The 18,313-nt window shown below is 41.0% G+C and overlaps 2 protein-coding genes across 5 annotated transcripts in view; one reads left to right on the plus strand and one right to left on the minus strand.

The window, feature by feature from the left end:
- The first annotated feature begins 667 nt into the window (after window positions 1–667).
- On the plus strand, window positions 668–14,648 carry MPPE1 (metallophosphoesterase 1). Of its 2 annotated transcripts, XM_082234919.1 has the most exons (9): window positions 668–1,066; window positions 2,994–3,102; window positions 5,232–5,335; window positions 7,207–7,287; window positions 8,190–8,298; window positions 11,485–11,556; window positions 11,662–11,784; window positions 12,755–12,895; window positions 14,182–14,648. In XM_082234919.1, the coding sequence occupies exons 1-9, from the start codon at window positions 792–794 to the stop codon at window positions 14,362–14,364; spliced, it is 1,197 nt and encodes a 398-aa protein (XP_082091045.1). In that variant the 5' UTR covers window positions 668–791; the 3' UTR covers window positions 14,365–14,648. The 2 variants fall into 2 exon arrangements, with proteins under 2 accessions (XP_082091045.1, XP_082091046.1); XM_082234920.1 differs by lacking the exon at window positions 7,207–7,287.
- A 1,478-nt stretch (window positions 14,649–16,126) lies between these two features.
- The window catches only part of GNAL (G protein subunit alpha L), a 130,826-nt gene continuing 128,639 nt past the window's right edge, over window positions 16,127–18,313 (minus strand). For all 3 annotated transcript variants that reach the window (XM_082234915.1, XM_082234916.1, XM_082234917.1), the window contains exons 11-12: window positions 18,236–18,303; window positions 16,127–17,772 (exon numbers count right to left, since the gene is read on the minus strand). In XM_082234915.1, the coding sequence (XP_082091041.1) occupies window positions 17,626–17,772; window positions 18,236–18,303 (215 nt within the window). In that variant the 3' untranslated portion in view covers window positions 16,127–17,625. The remainder of the gene's footprint in view (window positions 17,773–18,235; window positions 18,304–18,313) is intronic.

Raw genomic sequence — 18,313 nt, forward strand, 5'->3', positions numbered from 1 at the left:
ATGCATCATTCCATGGCTTTCACCTGAACTTTGCTGTTGCTTCGTGTTAGCTCGATTGTTACCAAAGGGGCTCACTGGGTGAACTACAGAAATAAATATAAATTATTGGTATAATTGCAAACAGAAGCGTTTTCAAATTAAGTCAGGTAGCTGTGTTGGTCTGAAGCAGTGGGGGGGGGGGGAATCTTGTCCAGTAGCACCTTGGAGACCAACTACCGTAAGTTTGTTCTGGGTATAAGCTTTTGTATGCCTGCACACTTCTTTGTTTGCACACGAAAGCTTATACCCAGAACAAAGTTAGTTGGTCTCCAAGGTGCTACTGGACAATTTTATTTATTTCAGAAGTGTTTTCATCACTCACAGGAACATCTTTGCTCTCCCCTGCACTTTTGCTCTCCCCTGTAATGTTGCTCTGAAGAAAATTCTGGTGAACTCAAAGGCTTGCTTTGGTACTTGATGACATGTTAGTTGGTCCTAAGGAATATATTATACTATTGTTGACTTAGAGTAATATTTATAGAAAGCTTTAGAAGGTACTATGCTACTTAAGTAATTCTTACACCAGTCCTGTAAATTAGATCACTTTTATCAACATTTTCACATTGTGTTTTGGAGCCTAGAGGAAGCAGCTTGGATCACTTACTGAACTCATAGTATTTATTATTTTCTGTCTTCTGCAGGATTCCTGTGAAGAACAAAAACTGAAACACACATTTGGTTTGGTTTACTGGCCTCAGTAGGTGGATATTGGTACCATCTGTGTGGGGAGAAAGACCTGCCTGTAGGCTGATATGGCACTTTTGCACTTTAGGATCCCGGACAGTTTTTGGGAGAAGAGAGGACGCACTTTTGCACTGAAGCTTTTGTGTTTTACTCTTTCTGTGTTCGTTTTCTGTGAATTTTTTATTTATTACGTAGTTATAATTCAGTGTCACTGGCCACAATTGAAAGCTCAGGCTCCAAGGGCTACTGAAAAGACTTCCAATTCTGTCTTGAAGGCTATGTTTTTATCAGATACTCATTTACTAGGTGAACTCAGTGGTCACTGGCTGGACAAGCTGAGAAGGTAAGAACTAAATATCAGTAACAGGCAGCAATTTATTGTAAACATATATTTTCCAGTTGGCCTCTGCATGCATGAAAACCAGGGTTATGAACCACTAAATACCTGTGACTTGTTGATTATTTGCATGCTAAGCCATTCATTCATATTTGAATATTGCCAAAACTTTAGTATATATCTATTGAAAGAAGTGGATATTTTTTTTTACAATTTGATAATCATAAGCTATTACTCATTGTTTGAAGGAACCATTACTCTTAATATTTTCTGATTCATTGCATGTTGCTGTAACACACCAGAACCAAAATAACATAAAAAGCGCAGGTATTCTGAAATGGTTTTAATGAGTTTTATACTGTTATCAGAAGACTGTCTTAAATTTGAGAATCCAGAATTGTTATTATGGTAATATTTGAAGTAAAACTCATTTTGCATTTCTTAGGCTCTGCAACCTTTTGGGGAGCGCAATGCAGACTGTAGCATGGGGTTAAGTTGAGCTGGTATAAAGCATGCTAGATCCAAACTGTTCAAGAAGGAGCCAGGGGTATTGCTGGCTGAGCTGGCCTGAGGCTGGCAAAGGGGAAACAAGCCTTTAAAATAGAGTTTGACTTATACCTTCTTGATGGCATAAGTTTCACTGGGTTGCCAGGACACATGACTGAACTCAACAGAGTTATAATTCAGCATAAGCCCCTTCCCCCATTTCACCTCTCCTGGAATGGCACAAGTTCTACTGGTTTCAGTTAGCCCTGTATTCGTTGGGAGGGGGGAGTTATGCCACCATATTTCCAGTTGAGCCTCATATTAGTGTAGTCTGGCTGAGCTGGGAACTTGCTGGCTGAGCCGAAGGTCTGCCATGTTCTAACTTGCTCATTCTGGCAGATCTAAGGTTCGGGTTGCATCCTAATTGAAACTATTTTTAATACAAGATGTGCTGTGATGTAATAGTAATAATAATAATAATAATAATAATAAAGTCTTTCATCAGCCTATTTCCAAAGCTTCTTTATTTGGACTGGTCGTATAAACATGGATAAAAGAATGGAAATCCCCTTGGTAGCAAAAATCGTTCAAAGTCTTACCAATTAAAACTGGTTCCCAACTTATGGAATGGTAATATCCTGACTATTGCTAGGCTAAAATATAGTCCTTAGAGTTCACACAAATAATTCATGTTCATTCACTGTGTTAGAGGAGGTAATGACTGGGTGTAGCCAGGCTTGATGGTTATTTGATCTCATGATGGCAAATTATTCACTTCCAGCATTCTACATCTCTCTGTGTGTAGAAAAACTTGGCTAAAGCAGTGTTGTTGTTTTTTTGCTATCAAGCTGACCAGATACCTTGTATGTTTCAGTCCAAGTAAAAAGGAATAAAAAGTGCACAAATTGAAATTGCAAAATTTCAGCCTCTGAGTTTTAAAATAAATTATGCTGACACAAAGGTCAGAGGCGGATTTAGCGGTGAGGCTCCTCAGGGGAATGGAAGGTGAGAGGTGGTGGTGATGGGAAATTTTAGCGTCACACAGGGCACCACTGAAATTTGAGACCCCCGTGGTCTGCCACTGCAAAGGTTCAACCTAATGGTTAGAAAACTCAGTAGAAATGTATGTAAAAGAATCCATATTTAAACTTGCATCACTTGGAAATTATATGAAACCCATTGACCACTAACCCGTACATATTTCTAGCATTCATTCAGAAGGATCACAAAATCTATTACTTACAGTCATGCCCTGCAATACAACCACATCTCTTCAGACTTGGAGGATGAAGACTCATAGTTAAAACATTTACCTTAGGAACTACAATACCCACCCAGTATAGTGGAGGCAAAGCAAAGCAAAGCAGGTCAACATGGACAGATTGGTACAAGTGCTTATAATATTCACTTAAGTATGTTGAACTGATACCCCTTTTTATTCTCTTAGGGAATGGCAGATGGAGAGAGCCTTCCAAACTGCTCTCTGGCTTCTGCAGCCAGAAATAGTCTTTATCCTGGGTGATATCTTTGATGAAGGGAAATGGAGTTCTTCCCAGGTTGGTATTGTGTGAAACATTAAAGTGTTCATGAAGCAAAATAAGATTTCATTGAAAGTGTTTTGCACAAAAGAATGAGACCAGGAAACTAATATAGTTATTTTAAAGTTTAGTTGTTCAGTCATCTTCGCTAACCGGTATCCTGATCAGTAGCAATTAAGTTAAAGAACTTGGAAGTCATTGGGCTCTAAATTCTGCTTTACTAGGTAGCACATTGAACTATGTAGTTCCTACAGGCATATTTGACAAGTACCAGGCAGTTGCTTCAGTGCTTTTAGGAGAGATCTGTTAACACAGATATGTTATGCTTTTTTTGCCAGCAGTTCCTAGTGCTTAATTTAAGATGAGGTGAGAGATGCATCAATAATATGTAGGCATTCATCAGCTAGCAGTAAGCTACACATGGGATTGGTACAAAGATTTTCTGTCCATAGCAAAAACGAGTGAGGAAAACCTAGATTGAACATTGGAAACTTCTTACCCATAGGTCAAATTAGATCCACTAAAGTTCCTAATTTGGCCCACAGGGCCGTTTTAGCTAACTATGACCACCTGTGTGTCACATTTGGATTTGACCCACCAGATGAAAGTGCTTCCCCACTCTCGACCTAGGTAGAGGCTATTTGAAAATGTGTCTGCATAGGTTTTGTTGTTGTTGTTGTTTTTGCTATTGTCAAGTTAAAACTAGGTGAATGTGCTGAGTAGATTATTTGTGTGTGTGTGTGTGTGTGTGTGTGTGTTAAAAGCTGAGGGTGGAATTAAACATTGCAGTATTCCATCTCTGCAAGTATTCCAGCTTTCCAGATGGAATGAAAGTCCCCTGCACTGTTCTGGGGGTTCCCCCCGCCAGCCCCAGGGCCAATTTTGTAATATTGGAAGCCCTTGTGCAGGTCTTGTGAAAGGGGTCTTTAGGTGAATCCCACCTTGGATTTCCACTCAGCACATTATTTAGAATGCTGCAGCTGTAGGCATAATAATAATAATAATAATTAATAATAATAATAATCTGCCCATCTGCCTGCATTGCCCCAGTCACTCTGGGCAGCTCGCAACAAAACATTAAAGACACAATAAAACATCAACTATTAAAAACTTCACTGAACAGAGCTGCCTTCAGATGTCTTCTAAAAGTCAAATAGTTGTTTATCTGTTTGACATCTGATGGGAGGGTGTTCCATAGGGTGGGCGCTGTAGTTTCATATTTTTCAGTGGAGGAACCACCAGAAGGCCCTTGGAGCTGGACCTCAGTGTCCAGGCTGGACAATGAAGGTGGAGATGCTCCTTCAGGTATATAGAGTATTGCTTTAGTGAGTCACATGACTGATTTAGCATGCACAGAGACTCTGAGAAGCAATTTATGTTGACTTAAGCAGTTAAGGATTGTGAGAATCTGTCCTTTGTCAATATTAGTGTCCAGTTAGTCAATACCCTTATTAGTGCCCAATTAGTCATAACCCTTACTCAGAGTCATGCAAAAAGAAATGTGATGCTATATTTTGATAAATATTACTGAGTTACTGATTATATATATATATGGGGTGGGGGGGTGGGGAGTCTCTGGCATTCAGGCAAAACAAGATGCTCTAGGCACTTCATGGTCCAAGAGGCCATTTTCCCCAGGCCATGTTCCCCTGACCCTCACCTGGCATCAAATGATGGATGTAGGACAGGTGGAGATGTGGCTGCAAAAAGCAGGACTCAGTTCTTCATGCAGCAACTGATGTGTGGGGAGTTCAGTATTGCTTAGGAATATTTCCATGGGCCAACTTTGACAGATGGGTGAGGTGGTCTGCCTGTCATGATCTCAGATGATTGACACGTGGATGGTCCTGCCCATGTCAAAAGTTGCCCTTGCTGGGGTTGAGGAGAGAAAGATTTGCCCCAGTGTTCACATTACTTTGATTTATTTATGTGGGCTTAAATGCATTGTTGCAGGTCACTTATTTGCAGTATTAATGCTGTACAACCATAATATGCTTTTAACCGGCTCACGGTAACAGTAATGACATATGGCTGTTACTGACAGTAGAAATATGGGGCAAACTGCAATAACTAATGATAGTGATGAAAAATTTAATAGTTATTTAAATTGGATTATATACAGTTAGAACCTTTACATTTTCCTGCAGGCCTGGTCAGATGATGTAAGACGCTATCAGAAAATGTTTAGGCATCCAGCCTCTGTTGAGCTAATTGCTATTGTTGGCAACCACGACATTGGCTTTCATTATGAGTGAGTAATTTTTTTTTTAACAGGATGCAGTATTGAGATGGGAATTGTCAAAATGAGAAGAACATTCCATTATAAAACTAAATGCTTTAAGATAGGTTTGAATCTATTGGGGGGGGCATGTTTCTTGGAAGCATGCAAAATCATACAGAGTGTTGCTTTGTCCCTTCTTCTGCCTGTGCACATAGAGGGCTGGAGGAGCCTTGCCCCATATTCAGTGTTAACATGCCTCAACCTGTTGGGAGCAAGAAGTGTGCCATGTACAGTGGTACCTCAGGTTACAGACGCTTCAGGTTACGCGATTTCGGGTTGCGCACCGCGCCGAACCCAGAAGTACTGGAACAGGTCACTTCTGAGTTTCGGCGCATGTGCAGAAGCACTAAATCATGCTTTGCGCATGCGCAGAAGCGCTGAATTGCAACCCGCGTGTGCGCAGACGTAGTGGTGCGGGTTGCAGATGTGCCTCCCGCACAGATCACATTCACAACGCGAGCTTCCACTGTAGTACTTATACAATACTGAAGTCAAGTGTTAGATACATACCATTATATGCACCTGCTGTGGACTTAAGTTGTAATATTGCAAATTTACTTTAAAAACGTTTTTGAGGGAAGCTTCAATCCACTTCCAGCTAATGCACCACCACTTCTTTTAATGCACTTCTGAAGTGATGCTTCCTTTTTTGTTGTTCTGCAGCAGCTCCATCGCTGCAGGTTGACTATAAACGTGGAGCATTAGCCTGGTTGCTGGGGCAGTGGAGAAATGTTTTGCCCCTTTCAAGAATTCCCCAAATGTCAAAAAATTAAGGATAAGGGGAGTGGAAATGAGTGCAAAACCTTTTAACCCAGCTGTATTGTGGACATCAAGGCTTCACCTAGAGTGATAATCCCTTTTGCCTAAAAGGATTCTCTTTTCAGCATCAGATCCTGTGTTACTAGCTGATTGTGGTGCCAGGATTGCAGATCACTTGGTGTTGTTTCCACCCAGCTGTTCACACTCTCAGTTCTTTGCCTGTTTTCTTTTGAGGACAGGTTTGTCCTCAAAAGAACAGGTTTCTTTTGAGGACTGAGCTGTCTTTAACTGCCATATACTACAAGCAGCTAGATAGGAATGTACAGTCATACCTCGGGTTGAATATGCTTCGGGATGAACACATTCGAGTTGTGCTCCGCAGCAACCCGGAAGTAACGGAGTGTGTTACTTCCGCGTTTCGCTTTTGTGCATGCGCAGGCGCTCAAAATGACGTCATGCGCAGAAGCGCCAAAACGTGACCCGCAGATGTGCGGACACGGGTTACGTTTGCTTCTAAATGTGAACGAGGCTCCGGAACAGATCCCGTTTGCATCTAGAGGTACCACTGTACAGGTTTTTTTCCCCATAGAGGTGAATTTATTTACTTCAAGAAGGAAGTGATTTGAGCCCTGACTTGTTTGACATCCAGAAACTGGCAGATAAATGGATGAATGCAACAGCAGGACCATGTGTATGAAAGTCTCTCAAAGGGAAAAATGTGAGAAATGAAAAACAAAAAGCTGGTGAAAATAAATTGCTATGTTGGCCTCCAAAATACACAGGCGCAAAATGAAAACTAGTTCAAAACCAAAATCTTGTTAACATTAATGATGATTTTTGGAGAGTAGCAGTTGTGAGAATTGTGTGAATTTTGAGGCATTCAATGCTCATTGGAAAGTCTGCCCCACTGTTGTGAAGCACTTCTATAAAGGAACTGCAATGGACTGTACTTTAAACTAACATTTAGATATACACATTACCTGACTGAAGCTTGAGAGTTAGCTTTTTAAATTAAAGCTTCAGAAAAAAGATCAATATAACTTATTTTAAATTAAGTAGATTTTTTTTTAAATTTCACACAGAATGACGGAATACAAGTTGCAACGTTTTTCAGAGGTTTTCAATTTCACTTCAGAAAAGCTGATAACTCGGAAAGGGATAAAGTGAGTCTTTTTTGTTGTTGTTGTTCACTTTCACCTTAAATATTTATTTACATTTCGTATCTGCCATTGCCAGGAAGCTATCAGTTTTAACTTTGTGTGGGGTGTAAATTCATGAAATGGTTGAAGACACTTGTCCAAGTTGGTCTGCAGCATTTGTATTGTAAGTACATATTTAGGCTTCAGTCTTACACATCAACCTAGGAATGAGTCCTCTTGTGCACTGTTATGTTCAAAAATATCATGCGTATTAATATAGAGCACGGTAATGGAACTTAAAACAATATCCGTTTTGTTTTGTGCTAAGGGATCAAAGAATCATCCATAAGGAGAAGGTTGCAGTTTCAGTTTTCAATTGGTTTGCCAGTCCACACTGGCAAATAAGCATGTGCACACGTAGCTCACTCCCCTTTGCATTTCCCCCCTTTCCCACACATGCATGTCTTCCATCTTTCACCAACTTGGTTGGCACCTATCCCAAGCAAAGAAGCAGTTACTAAAAAAGGGAAGGAATGTGACGTTCCACCTTTTCCACATTTTTCCTACGTGTGATTCCCATCTTACGTGCAGCGTGTCCTTCCTTGTATCTTTAGAAATCCTGCACCTGCCTGGTGTGACCCATGGAGATAAGATTGGGGCCACATGGTTGCAAGCAATGAGATGGAAAGGTGAAGAACCCCTGATTTGGCCCAGGGTTGCCAACTCCTGTTGTAAGCATATAAAATGATGTAGAATACTAGGCCTTTCGGATTGTCAGAGTGGCTGAATTTAGAGCAATGGTTTGAGAAAACACTGCACTGCAGGATGTCTACCTTGTTGAGTTTTCCTGATTTTGAGCATGGAGCTGCTGCTTACTGCAGACATACTGCACATCAATGTCATTATTTCTTCTCTTGTACTTGTAGCTTTGTTATGGTGAACAGTGTTGCTCTTGAGGGTGATGGCTGCATCATCTGTAGAACAGCAGAAGCAAAGCTTGCAGAACTCTCCCATCAACTCAACTGTTCACTGCAGGTAAGGATAGAATTACCTCACTGGGAAGCTGCATCCGTGTATATTGAGGTGCTCAAAATAATCTTTCTAAACTGGCTTCTGTTTGTGATTTCTTGGCATACATTGTTTTTGCATACATTATTTTTATGTGTGACTTTTATTACCGAGAAGTTCAGTTGCTCTAATGTGTGCATGGAGTTCTTGCACTCTCCGCCTTATCACTTTATATAAGGATGTGCTGTTTCTCTTAATGCTTGGAAACCTGCTTCCTAATAATAATAATAATAATAATAATAATAATAATAATAATAATAAATTATTTCTACCCTGCCCATCTGGCTGGGTTTCCCCAGCCACTCTGGGCAGCTTTCAACAGAACATTAAAAACAGAATAAAATTTCAGACATTAAAAACTTCCCTGAACAGGGCTGCCTTCAGATGTCTTCTAAAAGTCAGATAGTTATTTATTTCCTTGACATCTGATGGGAGGGCGTTCCACAGGGTGGGCGCCACTACTGAGAAGGCCCTCCGCCTTGTTCCCTTTAATCTTACTTCTTGCAGTGACGGAACCAGCAGAAGGCCCTCGGCGCTGGACCTCAGTGTCCGGGCTGAGCGATGGGGGTATACTGAGCCGAGGCCGTTTAGGGCTTTAAATGTCAGCACCAACACTTTGAATTGTGCTCAGAAACGTACTGGGAGCCAATGTAGGTCTTTCAGGACTGGTGTTACATGGTTTCGGTGGCCACTCCCAGTCACCCGTCTAGCTGCCGCATTCTGGATTAATTGCAGTTTCCGAGTCACCTTCAAAGGTAGCCCCACGCAGAGCGCATTGCAATAGTCCAAGGGGAGATAACTAGAGCATGCACCTCTCTGGCGAGACAGTCTGCAGGCAGATAGGGTCTCAGCCTGCGTACCAGATGGAGCTGGTAGACAGCTGCCCTGGACACAGAATTGACCTTTACCTCCTTGGACAGCTGTGAGTCCAAAATGACTCCCAGGCTACGCACCTGCTCCTTCAGGGGCACAGTTGCCCCATTTAGAACCAAGGAGTCCCCCACCCGCAGTACTTCTGTCTTGTCAGGATTCAACCTCAATCTGTTAGCCGCCATCCATCCTCCAACCGCCTCCAGACACTGACACAGGACCACCACTGGTTCTGATTTGAAAGAGAGGTAGAGCTGGGTATCATCTGCATACTGATGAACACCCAGCCCAAACCCCCTGATGATCTCTCCCATTGGCTTCATACAGATATTAAAAAGCATGGGGGAGAGGACGGAGCCCTAAGGCACCCCACAAGTGAGAGCCCAGGGGTCTGAACACTCATCCCCCAACACCACTTTCTGGACACAGCCCAGGAGAAAGGAGTGGAACCACTGTATAACAGTGCCCCCAGCTTCTCTAGACAGTCCAGAAGGATATCATGATCGATGGAATCAAAGGCCGCTGAGCGATCCAGTAGAACTGGGAAACAGCTCTCACCTTTGTCCCTAGCCCGCCAGAGATCATCAACCAGCACGACCAAGGCAGTTTCAGCCCCATGATGAGGCCAGAATCCAGATTGGAAGGGATCCAAATGGTCCGCATCCTCCAGGCATGCCTGGGGTTGTTCAGTAGCCACCCTCCATTAAAATGAATATAAAAATATTTATGGGTGAAGTATCTGCATGGCATTAGAAGAGCCAGCATCCCGTCACTGAATTAGGGCATGTGAAAATAGTGATTGTTGCAAAGGTAATTGTATCTGGCTTGGGCACTGAACAGTTACGCTGCTTCAGCTTTCATTACCTCCACTCTCTTCCACCTCTGGGTGGTAGTATTTGTTATTAAATTCCATCATACCCTTTCTCAGAGGAACGTAGTGCTAAGCCAGTACTTGAAATCATTATGGACTGGATGAAGGCCAGTAAACTGAAGCTCATCCCAGATAAGATGGAGATGCTGTTGGAGGATGCTTGACCATAAGAGTGCCATCCTGTTCTGCATGGGGTAACACTCACCCGGAAGGACCAGGTTTGTAGTTGGAAACTACTCCTGTCACTAGAGGTGCAAGTGGCTTCTGTGGTATTCCCTGCTTCCACAAGTTTAGGCTGGTGCACCAACATTGATCTTCCCTGCCTACAGATAACTGACCAGTTTTCCATTCCCTGATAATTACTAGATTAGATTATTGCAATTTGCTGTGTGCATGATTTATTTTGAAAATTCAAGTTAGTACAAAAATTAGCCTGGCAAATTACTAACCGGGATCATATTCCACTGAATATGACCCGGGTTGACAGTTCTAAGTGGTGATGATTAACTGAAGTGTGGTGACTGGAGAAAAGGCCTCCTGAGTTCTAGCACCATTTGTGCAATGCCATCTTCAGTGAGGCTCACTGGCTGGCAAATCTGATGTATTTTCAGCAGACCAATTTGCTTGGCATTTTTAACAGTAAACTAGCTGCAGACTTTATATTTCTTGTTGAACCTTAGGCTGTTTTAACTGCTGCTTTCTGCTATTTGTCACCCAATTGTAGTTGTGTGTGTGTTGTTATTGTCGTACTCCACTTCCAGGGTGGAAGTTAGGGTTTTGTACAAGTAGCCATTTTTCTATCTATCTCATGATACACCTGCTGTCTCCACCCTGTGTCAGCAGTACTTTGTACATGGAAGACTCATATTGTGTTAGAGCTTCTAGACGGGGAGTTGTCTTTCCATAGGCTGGACCTACTAATTTCTCAGGATTTTTCCTGAAAACAGCCTCCTTCTATTTGCTCCTGTGTCGTGTAATACAGGAGGGGACGCGGGTGGCGCTGTGGGTAAAAGCCTCAGCGCCTAGGGCTTGCCGATCGAAAGGTCGGTGGTTCGAATCCCCGCGGCAGGGTGCGCTCCCGTTGTTCGGTCCCAGCGCCTGCCAACCTAGCAGTTCGAAAGCACCCTCGGGTGCAAGTAGATAAATAGGGACCGCTTACTAGCGGGAAGGTAAACGGCGTTTCCGTGTGCGGCTCTGGCTCGCCAGAGCAGTGATGTCACGCTGGCCATGTGACCCGGAAGTGTCTCCGGACAGCGCTGGCCCCCGGCCTCTTGAGTGAGATGGGCGCACAACCCCAGAGTCTGTCAAGACTGGCCCGTACGGGCAGGGGTACCTTTACCTTTACCTTTATTTGCTCCTGTGTCGTGTAATACAGGAGTGTGTACAAACACTTGCTTGGTTTTTGTTGACAGGAACAAAGTCAGTCCAGAAAAAGGTGCAGCGATGTAGACAAGCTCCCACCTACAGCTCCAATTCTATTACAGGTGTGTTTGTGTTGGGAAATGGGTCATCTTTGCACTTTTATTTAGCATAAATGCATTATGGTCTTGTTAATGTGCTGTTTCCTTCTTGGTTTTAATCCCTTTCAGCATTATCCTCTTTATCGAAGAAGTGACGCAAAATGTACAGGAGAAGATTCTGCTCCTTTGGATAAAAAGAATCACATCTTTAAAGAGAAGTACGATGTGGTTTCAAAAGAAGCTTCTCAAAAGGTATGTTGAATGTGCTCTATCTTTGTCAAGACGTGTACTAGCTGCCCTGAAAGGCATGCCTATTTTGTTGGCAAATTGTAATTTTATTATTATTGCTTAACGTTGTGTGTATCAGTGAACAGGGCACTTGGATAGTCAAAGAATCTTAAGAATGGCATGTTTCTTATTTATTCTCTCCCACCCCCGTCATGCACTGCTTGATCCATTCTTAATTTCATTGATTTCTGAGCTATTCTTGTAACAATAGTGTTTGTAACAACAGCTTTTTACTACCATCAAAATAAAACTGTTTTTCCTTCTCTAATGTAATTCATCTTTCTGGTCATAAATGAGCATACTCAAATAAGGCTACTAGAAATATAATGCAGCTTCTGCAAATTATGCACAGAAGCGTGCAGCCTGTTATGTTCAGAGTCAGTAAGGAAGGCTGCATGAGTCTGCTCTTGAGTCAGGCTGTGCATTTGGTACATGCATGAAGTCCTGCCTTAGCTAATCAACCCCCTCCTCCACTCAAGCAGTTGAGGATGATCATGTTCAGAGGATCCAACTGAACTGGGTAGGAGAGATTGCTGGAGCCATCCCAAGGAAAGTAGATGTTTTGATCCTTAACTGGTTTGTGCTCTGGAACTGAGGTGCAGAGAAAGGCTGGGCAGGTAGTCTGTAGTGGTTGCCAGGCTGCTGCAACTGCATGCTGGTTACTAGGCCTTGCCTAATGAACCAAGAACCCAGGGTAAGAGCAGACCTCCTTCCTCCACTCCCCTACTCCAAGCTGTGCTTCTGTATGTGTGATCGTTTCCTGCATTATTTGAGAGCATCTTACTGCATGTGTGGGTGAAAACTTGTACTAGCATTGACTTAAAGAAATGAAGGGGAAACTTGAAAGCAAAGTAAAAATATATCAAGCTGTGTGGCACTTTTCTTTTTCTTAAGTCAGACATTTTTAAATGCCAACATTGTTTTACTCTCATAGCTGTTATGGTGGTTTCATCCTCGGCTCATTTTGAGTGGTCACACCCACAGTGCCTGTGAAGTGTTGCATAATGGGAAAATCCCAGAAATCAGTATTCCGTCATTCAGTTGGAGGAACAGAAACAATCCTAGTTTCATACTGGTAAGTTTAAATAGTTTTTATTTTGTCAGATAATTTTTCATAATATAAATCAACATAGCAATCAGCTATTTTCTCAGACTGATGCTACCTGTAAAAAAGCAAAACAAAACAGCTCCTCCCATCCTCTCCAAAAGTACACTTAAGTTGAATACAAAGCACCCACTTTATAAAGCACATACTTGCGTAGCCATCCTGCTTGTATAGTGCAAAGTATTTTTTTTGTAGGTTTTACAAACATGTCTACATACAAGCTATATTTAGTATGTTTCTATAAAGAGGATGCAGTGTAAACAATTTGACTGCAACAATCATCAGTAGTCTGCAACAAACAGTATTAAGACTTGTTTTTGCTTAGCTGATTTATCCACAGGACCAAATCTTTTCTGCATGGTTCTTCTGTCTTTCAAAAGTGCAAACTTACTATCTCATAGGGCAGCAAAATTCTATCAGATGAACCTAATTCACAGTTTGCTTACTTTGGGTATCCTAGATTACAACTCTAAATAGATTAACCTGAAGCACAAAAAGTTTCCCAGTTCTAAAACACATTTAAATATTTATTCTTTTCAAAAACCAGTTCTGTGCTAAGTTTACCTTTTCAGCCTCTTGTGCATGGGGGAAAGCAAATTGATTATAATTTTTAGTTCATAGATGAAAGTTATTCCTCACTCAGTAAGTAAAACAGTGTTAAAACAGTTGTACTTGAAAAGCATGTTGTCTCCCTAATTTTGTTTAGAGTGTTTACTTACCAGATAATCCAGTTTACTTCAGAATATCATGTTTTCAGCAGTTTGAGGAGTAGATGGTGTCTGACTGTTGGCCTAGATTACCTGCAGACCAGTGATCCCTCCCCCAACACTCCAAGTATTATTAATCTGGCTTTATCTCGTATGCTTTGTCACCCCACATACTTAGTGGCCACCATCCAACACAATTAAGCACCTTTAGCCTGCAATCCTACATAGTTATGTGGAAGTCATTCCCCAGGTCAGGGCCAGTAGGTGCTATGCGGTCTGAGTAGCTGCCTAGCCAAATAGCAGCTGCTGTGTTCTTTACTGAAAAAAAATATTTTAAATGGCACAAAATAGTCTCAAGGCAGCTCAGTGCTTAACAAATGGAATATCTAACATAGGTTTTAAAGCTGTCCGCATCTCTTATCCACAGGACAGTTGAGAGCACTGATGCTATGAGAGAAACTGAACTCTACTGTTAGTATAATTGTAAAGCATACAGGCTCCCAACCACTTGCCCCATCTTATAAAATGCTGTTTTCCTTTCTTTCTCAGGGCAGTATAACACCAACCGACTTCTCTCTCTATAAGTGCTTTCTTCCATTCGAGAACACAGTTCTTACTATCTACTGTGCAGCAGGAGCTGGGCTTTTGGTCCTCGTACTAGCTCACTTTCACCCTTTCGTTACCCCTTTTCATTTTGTTCAGCGTTTAATCACTAAATATAAAGCAGTATGAAGAGTCAGACACTTGTAATCGGTCACTGACACACCAAAGCTAAAGAACAGTCCATCAGACTACATTCATGCCAGCAAATGCGTACTTGAATTGCTAGCCCAAAGGCAGGTTGCCTTTACATACAGAAAGTCCTATACAGTTGATATGACTTATACTACAGGGTAAGTTAACTGAATGCTTCATGCTGTACAAAAATATTGTATTCTACAATCAAATGAATCATTTTCTTGCTAAAGTTTTTGTATCAAATATGTATATTAAAAGTTTGTAACTGTACACTATAAGTCCTACAAGCCTCCTCTTGTGTCTGCACTAGTGTCCTATGCTGCTTAGAGGCTCAGTCTTTCTAATTGGAAATAATTTTAAAGTGTTATTGCTGCGAGACCATCTGGCGTGGTACTTCTTTTCCTTGATGTAGAGTTATTTTACAATAAGATATTACAAAAAAGGGCTATTGGGAGAAGTAGCTTACTGGCCTCAGAGAAGTCTCCTTGTTCTAGGTTAGATGTAGTTTTCGATGGCAGTCATGTGCCAATCATCAAAATCCTTGCCTAACAGGCTTGCAGAGGATTGGCTAACCAGGCAGAAAATTGAGGACAAACCTCTTAGATCTGTAGACGTATCTGTGTATCCCACTGGCACGTGCTAGGATGTCTGGCTGAAACTAATCTGTGGAATAGAAGGCAAGCGGCTCCTTTCTCTTCCCACCCCCATTTTTTTAAATATAGGCCTAGTGCGTCATTGCAGTAAACCATAGCAAATGATTTACAGTAAATGCAGAAATTTCTCCTCTAGCATGAATGGCAGCAACAAACCACAATCCCCTGGGTAAACTTGAGGATTGTTGTTTATTTTACTCCCAAACCACAGAGGGAAGTCAAGGTTTATTTCTTGGCTTACCAACTGTGGTCTGTTCATAGTGAAACAAACCACAATCCTCAAGTCCACATGTTACACTAAGCCAGGACTGTGATTTGTTTCTCCTGCTCACTTTGTGGCAGGAGCCATCTTTATGTTACAAGTAAGCTATTAACTATGGTTTACCATGATGGGCAAATGCAGTAAGATTGAAAGGCCTGATGCTTGGTATTAGTGATGCACTTTCTGGGAAATGGTGTTGTCAGAATCTTGCATTTTGATCCTAAACACTTGTGTCTTTCTAACGTTTTGGAAACATGCATGGTTAGCATTACTGAAAAATCATTAAAATATATCCAACTAGCAGTTTCAGAGTGGAACTAAAGTGTTGAAAAGGGTCTTAGAAAATACAGTACCTAGAAAGATTACTAATCTGACCCCTCTGTAGAGTTACAACGACAACATGTCTGCCCAGTTGTCAGGGGAAAACGCCTGGGCTTACATAAACAACAAACATGCTATCCTCGTTTAAGAATTGATTCACATTGGGTGGTTGAAAATATTTCAAAGAGTAATTTGCCTTTAAATTTAAAGCAAAGGATGAAGATAATCCAAGAGATACATAATCTATGAAGGTATGTAGGCTAACACTTCTAAATTTTGTTATTGCAATTACAAATTTTAAACGTTTGTACAGGTTACCTTGGACACAGGAAACTATGTACTCCGACATAACACCTATGTATAAAATATAAAAGCAGTGTTATAGTACTGAGAAGGACATGCCTTATTGCTACTGCAATTCTTGCTTTTATATTATACCGTACCACAACTTATTTTGTGAATGTCATTTGCATAAATTATTCAAGTTTGAGAAATATCCACACATTGTGATTCTACAATATTTAAAATAAAACCATTTTCTAAGGTCTCTTTATTAAGAGAAATAAAATTGTCATCTTGTAATTCTCTTAGGCCAGACACAAGGGTTAAACCTTTTCTTCTTTCTTCCAATTTGCACAATGAAAGCGGCTGTTGCAACAGAGATTGAAGAGCCTTTATCTAATGGTGCTTCTACACATTCACAATCTGCAATTGTGAAATTGGCTATGAATGACCAAAGAATTACTGAACATAGGTTTTTTTTAAAGGTAAAACAAAATCCTTGGTTTCCATGAAAACACCAGGTTGCAATTTGGACACTTGAATCAATTTCAGTGTTTTAAAGCTAAGACTGAGAAAGGCATATTTGCTGCAACATCTGGTGGCAGTAATAACTTACTTTCAAAGGTATATGACTAAAATTTGCATAATTTATATTTTTTTATACTAAAGAGCATTTTTTTTAATATAAACCAGAAAAACCCTAAACTCTACAGAGAAGTTTTTTACCTTCAGTCACTGCTGCAGGTAAAGTTGACATCAAGCTGTACAGCGCAATCAAAAACATACTTACATCTTAGCTCGTTTTACAGGTACAGCCATAATCAAGGCACAAAGATCTTCTACAAGTATTTATCTTCAATAAAATTGTACAAAATAATATTACACTTTACAGTCTGTACAATATAATAATAAACCAGCAGTAAAACAAAAATAATATATATATTATATATATATTATATATATAGGGAGAAGACTGTTGTCCAAAAATGATCTAAAGTAGTTGGATCATTTGTGGACAGAAGAAACAAAAGTGAGGGTGAATTTTCTGCCTAGATGCAAGTAGTCTGAAAAAGTAGCTCTGAATTCAAATGCCTGAGGTGTGTAGAGACTCTTGGCTCCAAACCTCCAGAAAAATTGCTCATCTTCCCTGTGCCTCACTATCTAGTCTATTTCCTGTGCCAATAATGGCTTAGAAGAGGAGGTCACCTTTGTCAGCTGACCTGCAACTCAGTTATGTTAAAAACTGTGACTAATATTGTGGTGCTGCTACATCACGCGTGTATATATCCTCAACAGTATATCACAACCCTAAAACAAAGTGCATTATTCTCCCCCCACCCAATCTATCAAGTACTCTTCAGCGTCACGGTAGAAAGGAAACCCATGCACACTGCAAGTATGACATGGTGTCGCCCAACTAGCAGATACCAGCTTGAACAAACCTGCTGGGGGGGAAAAACAACTAGCAGGCTATGTCCAATTAAAAACAAAACCAAAATGCAACCAAACCTAAGGAAACAGAGGTAGCCCAAGGCCTTAGTGGAATGACACAGAAGTGGCATATAAAAATAAAGCACACACATCGTCCCATAAAGCATGAACTGGGTTGAAAGGCTAATCAAAGTAAACAAACTGAGGAGGCAGACGTATATCTATATAGCCTCTCCCTCTTACTTCACATGAAGAAGTCAGAAAAAAAGATGATGTTTAAAACCACAGGCTCCATGGTGTTCTCAATTACAATAGTTCATACTGCCGAAGGTGCATTCTCTGAATGATGTCTCTACAGTCGTTGAACACTCTGCGGATGTTTTCTGTGTCAACTGCACATGTAAAGTGGGGGTAGCAGTAATGCTTTCCATCTCCAGTCGCCGTGCTTATTCTCTGCAGGGAGAAGAAAACCAATACAGACTCAAGACTTGAAAGGCACAAACCACCTGCCATTGGACAGCTATCAACACAACAAAGTGCTGCTTTGAGAAGTGGAAGGCAGACCTGGAGATGGCAAAGTGTGTGTGTGTGTCCAATCTAAAACCAGAGGGTTACACGCATTAATCTTAGTTACCTGGTTCACACAAATGGGCTGGAGGTGAAAGGCAAGCCATTCTAAAAGGAATACCAGATAGAAGACAAAATAATTCTACGTAGCTAGACAAGTGACCAGGCATTTTTTCCTGATTTATAAAACGGGGACATAGTTGATTAATATTTAAATAACAGCTGGATTTCAAGCTGCTACACATTTTCTATAACTTTCAAAGATTATACTAAAACTCCTTTCTGGTCAAATGAGTTTATCGACAGTAAATTAACATAGCCAGTCAATGTTTTTTAAAGTGTGACTTACTAAAAATTCATCCCGGATAAAAAACTTTGCTCTTGTAACTTTGGGGTCTTCTCCTGCATCTGGCGTTGCTGTTAGGAA

The sequence above is a fragment of the Podarcis vaucheri genome (assembly GCF_965113315.1).
Source record: "Podarcis vaucheri genome assembly, chromosome: 8".
In the NCBI taxonomy this organism is placed as follows: Eukaryota; Metazoa; Chordata; class Lepidosauria; order Squamata; family Lacertidae; genus Podarcis; species Podarcis vaucheri.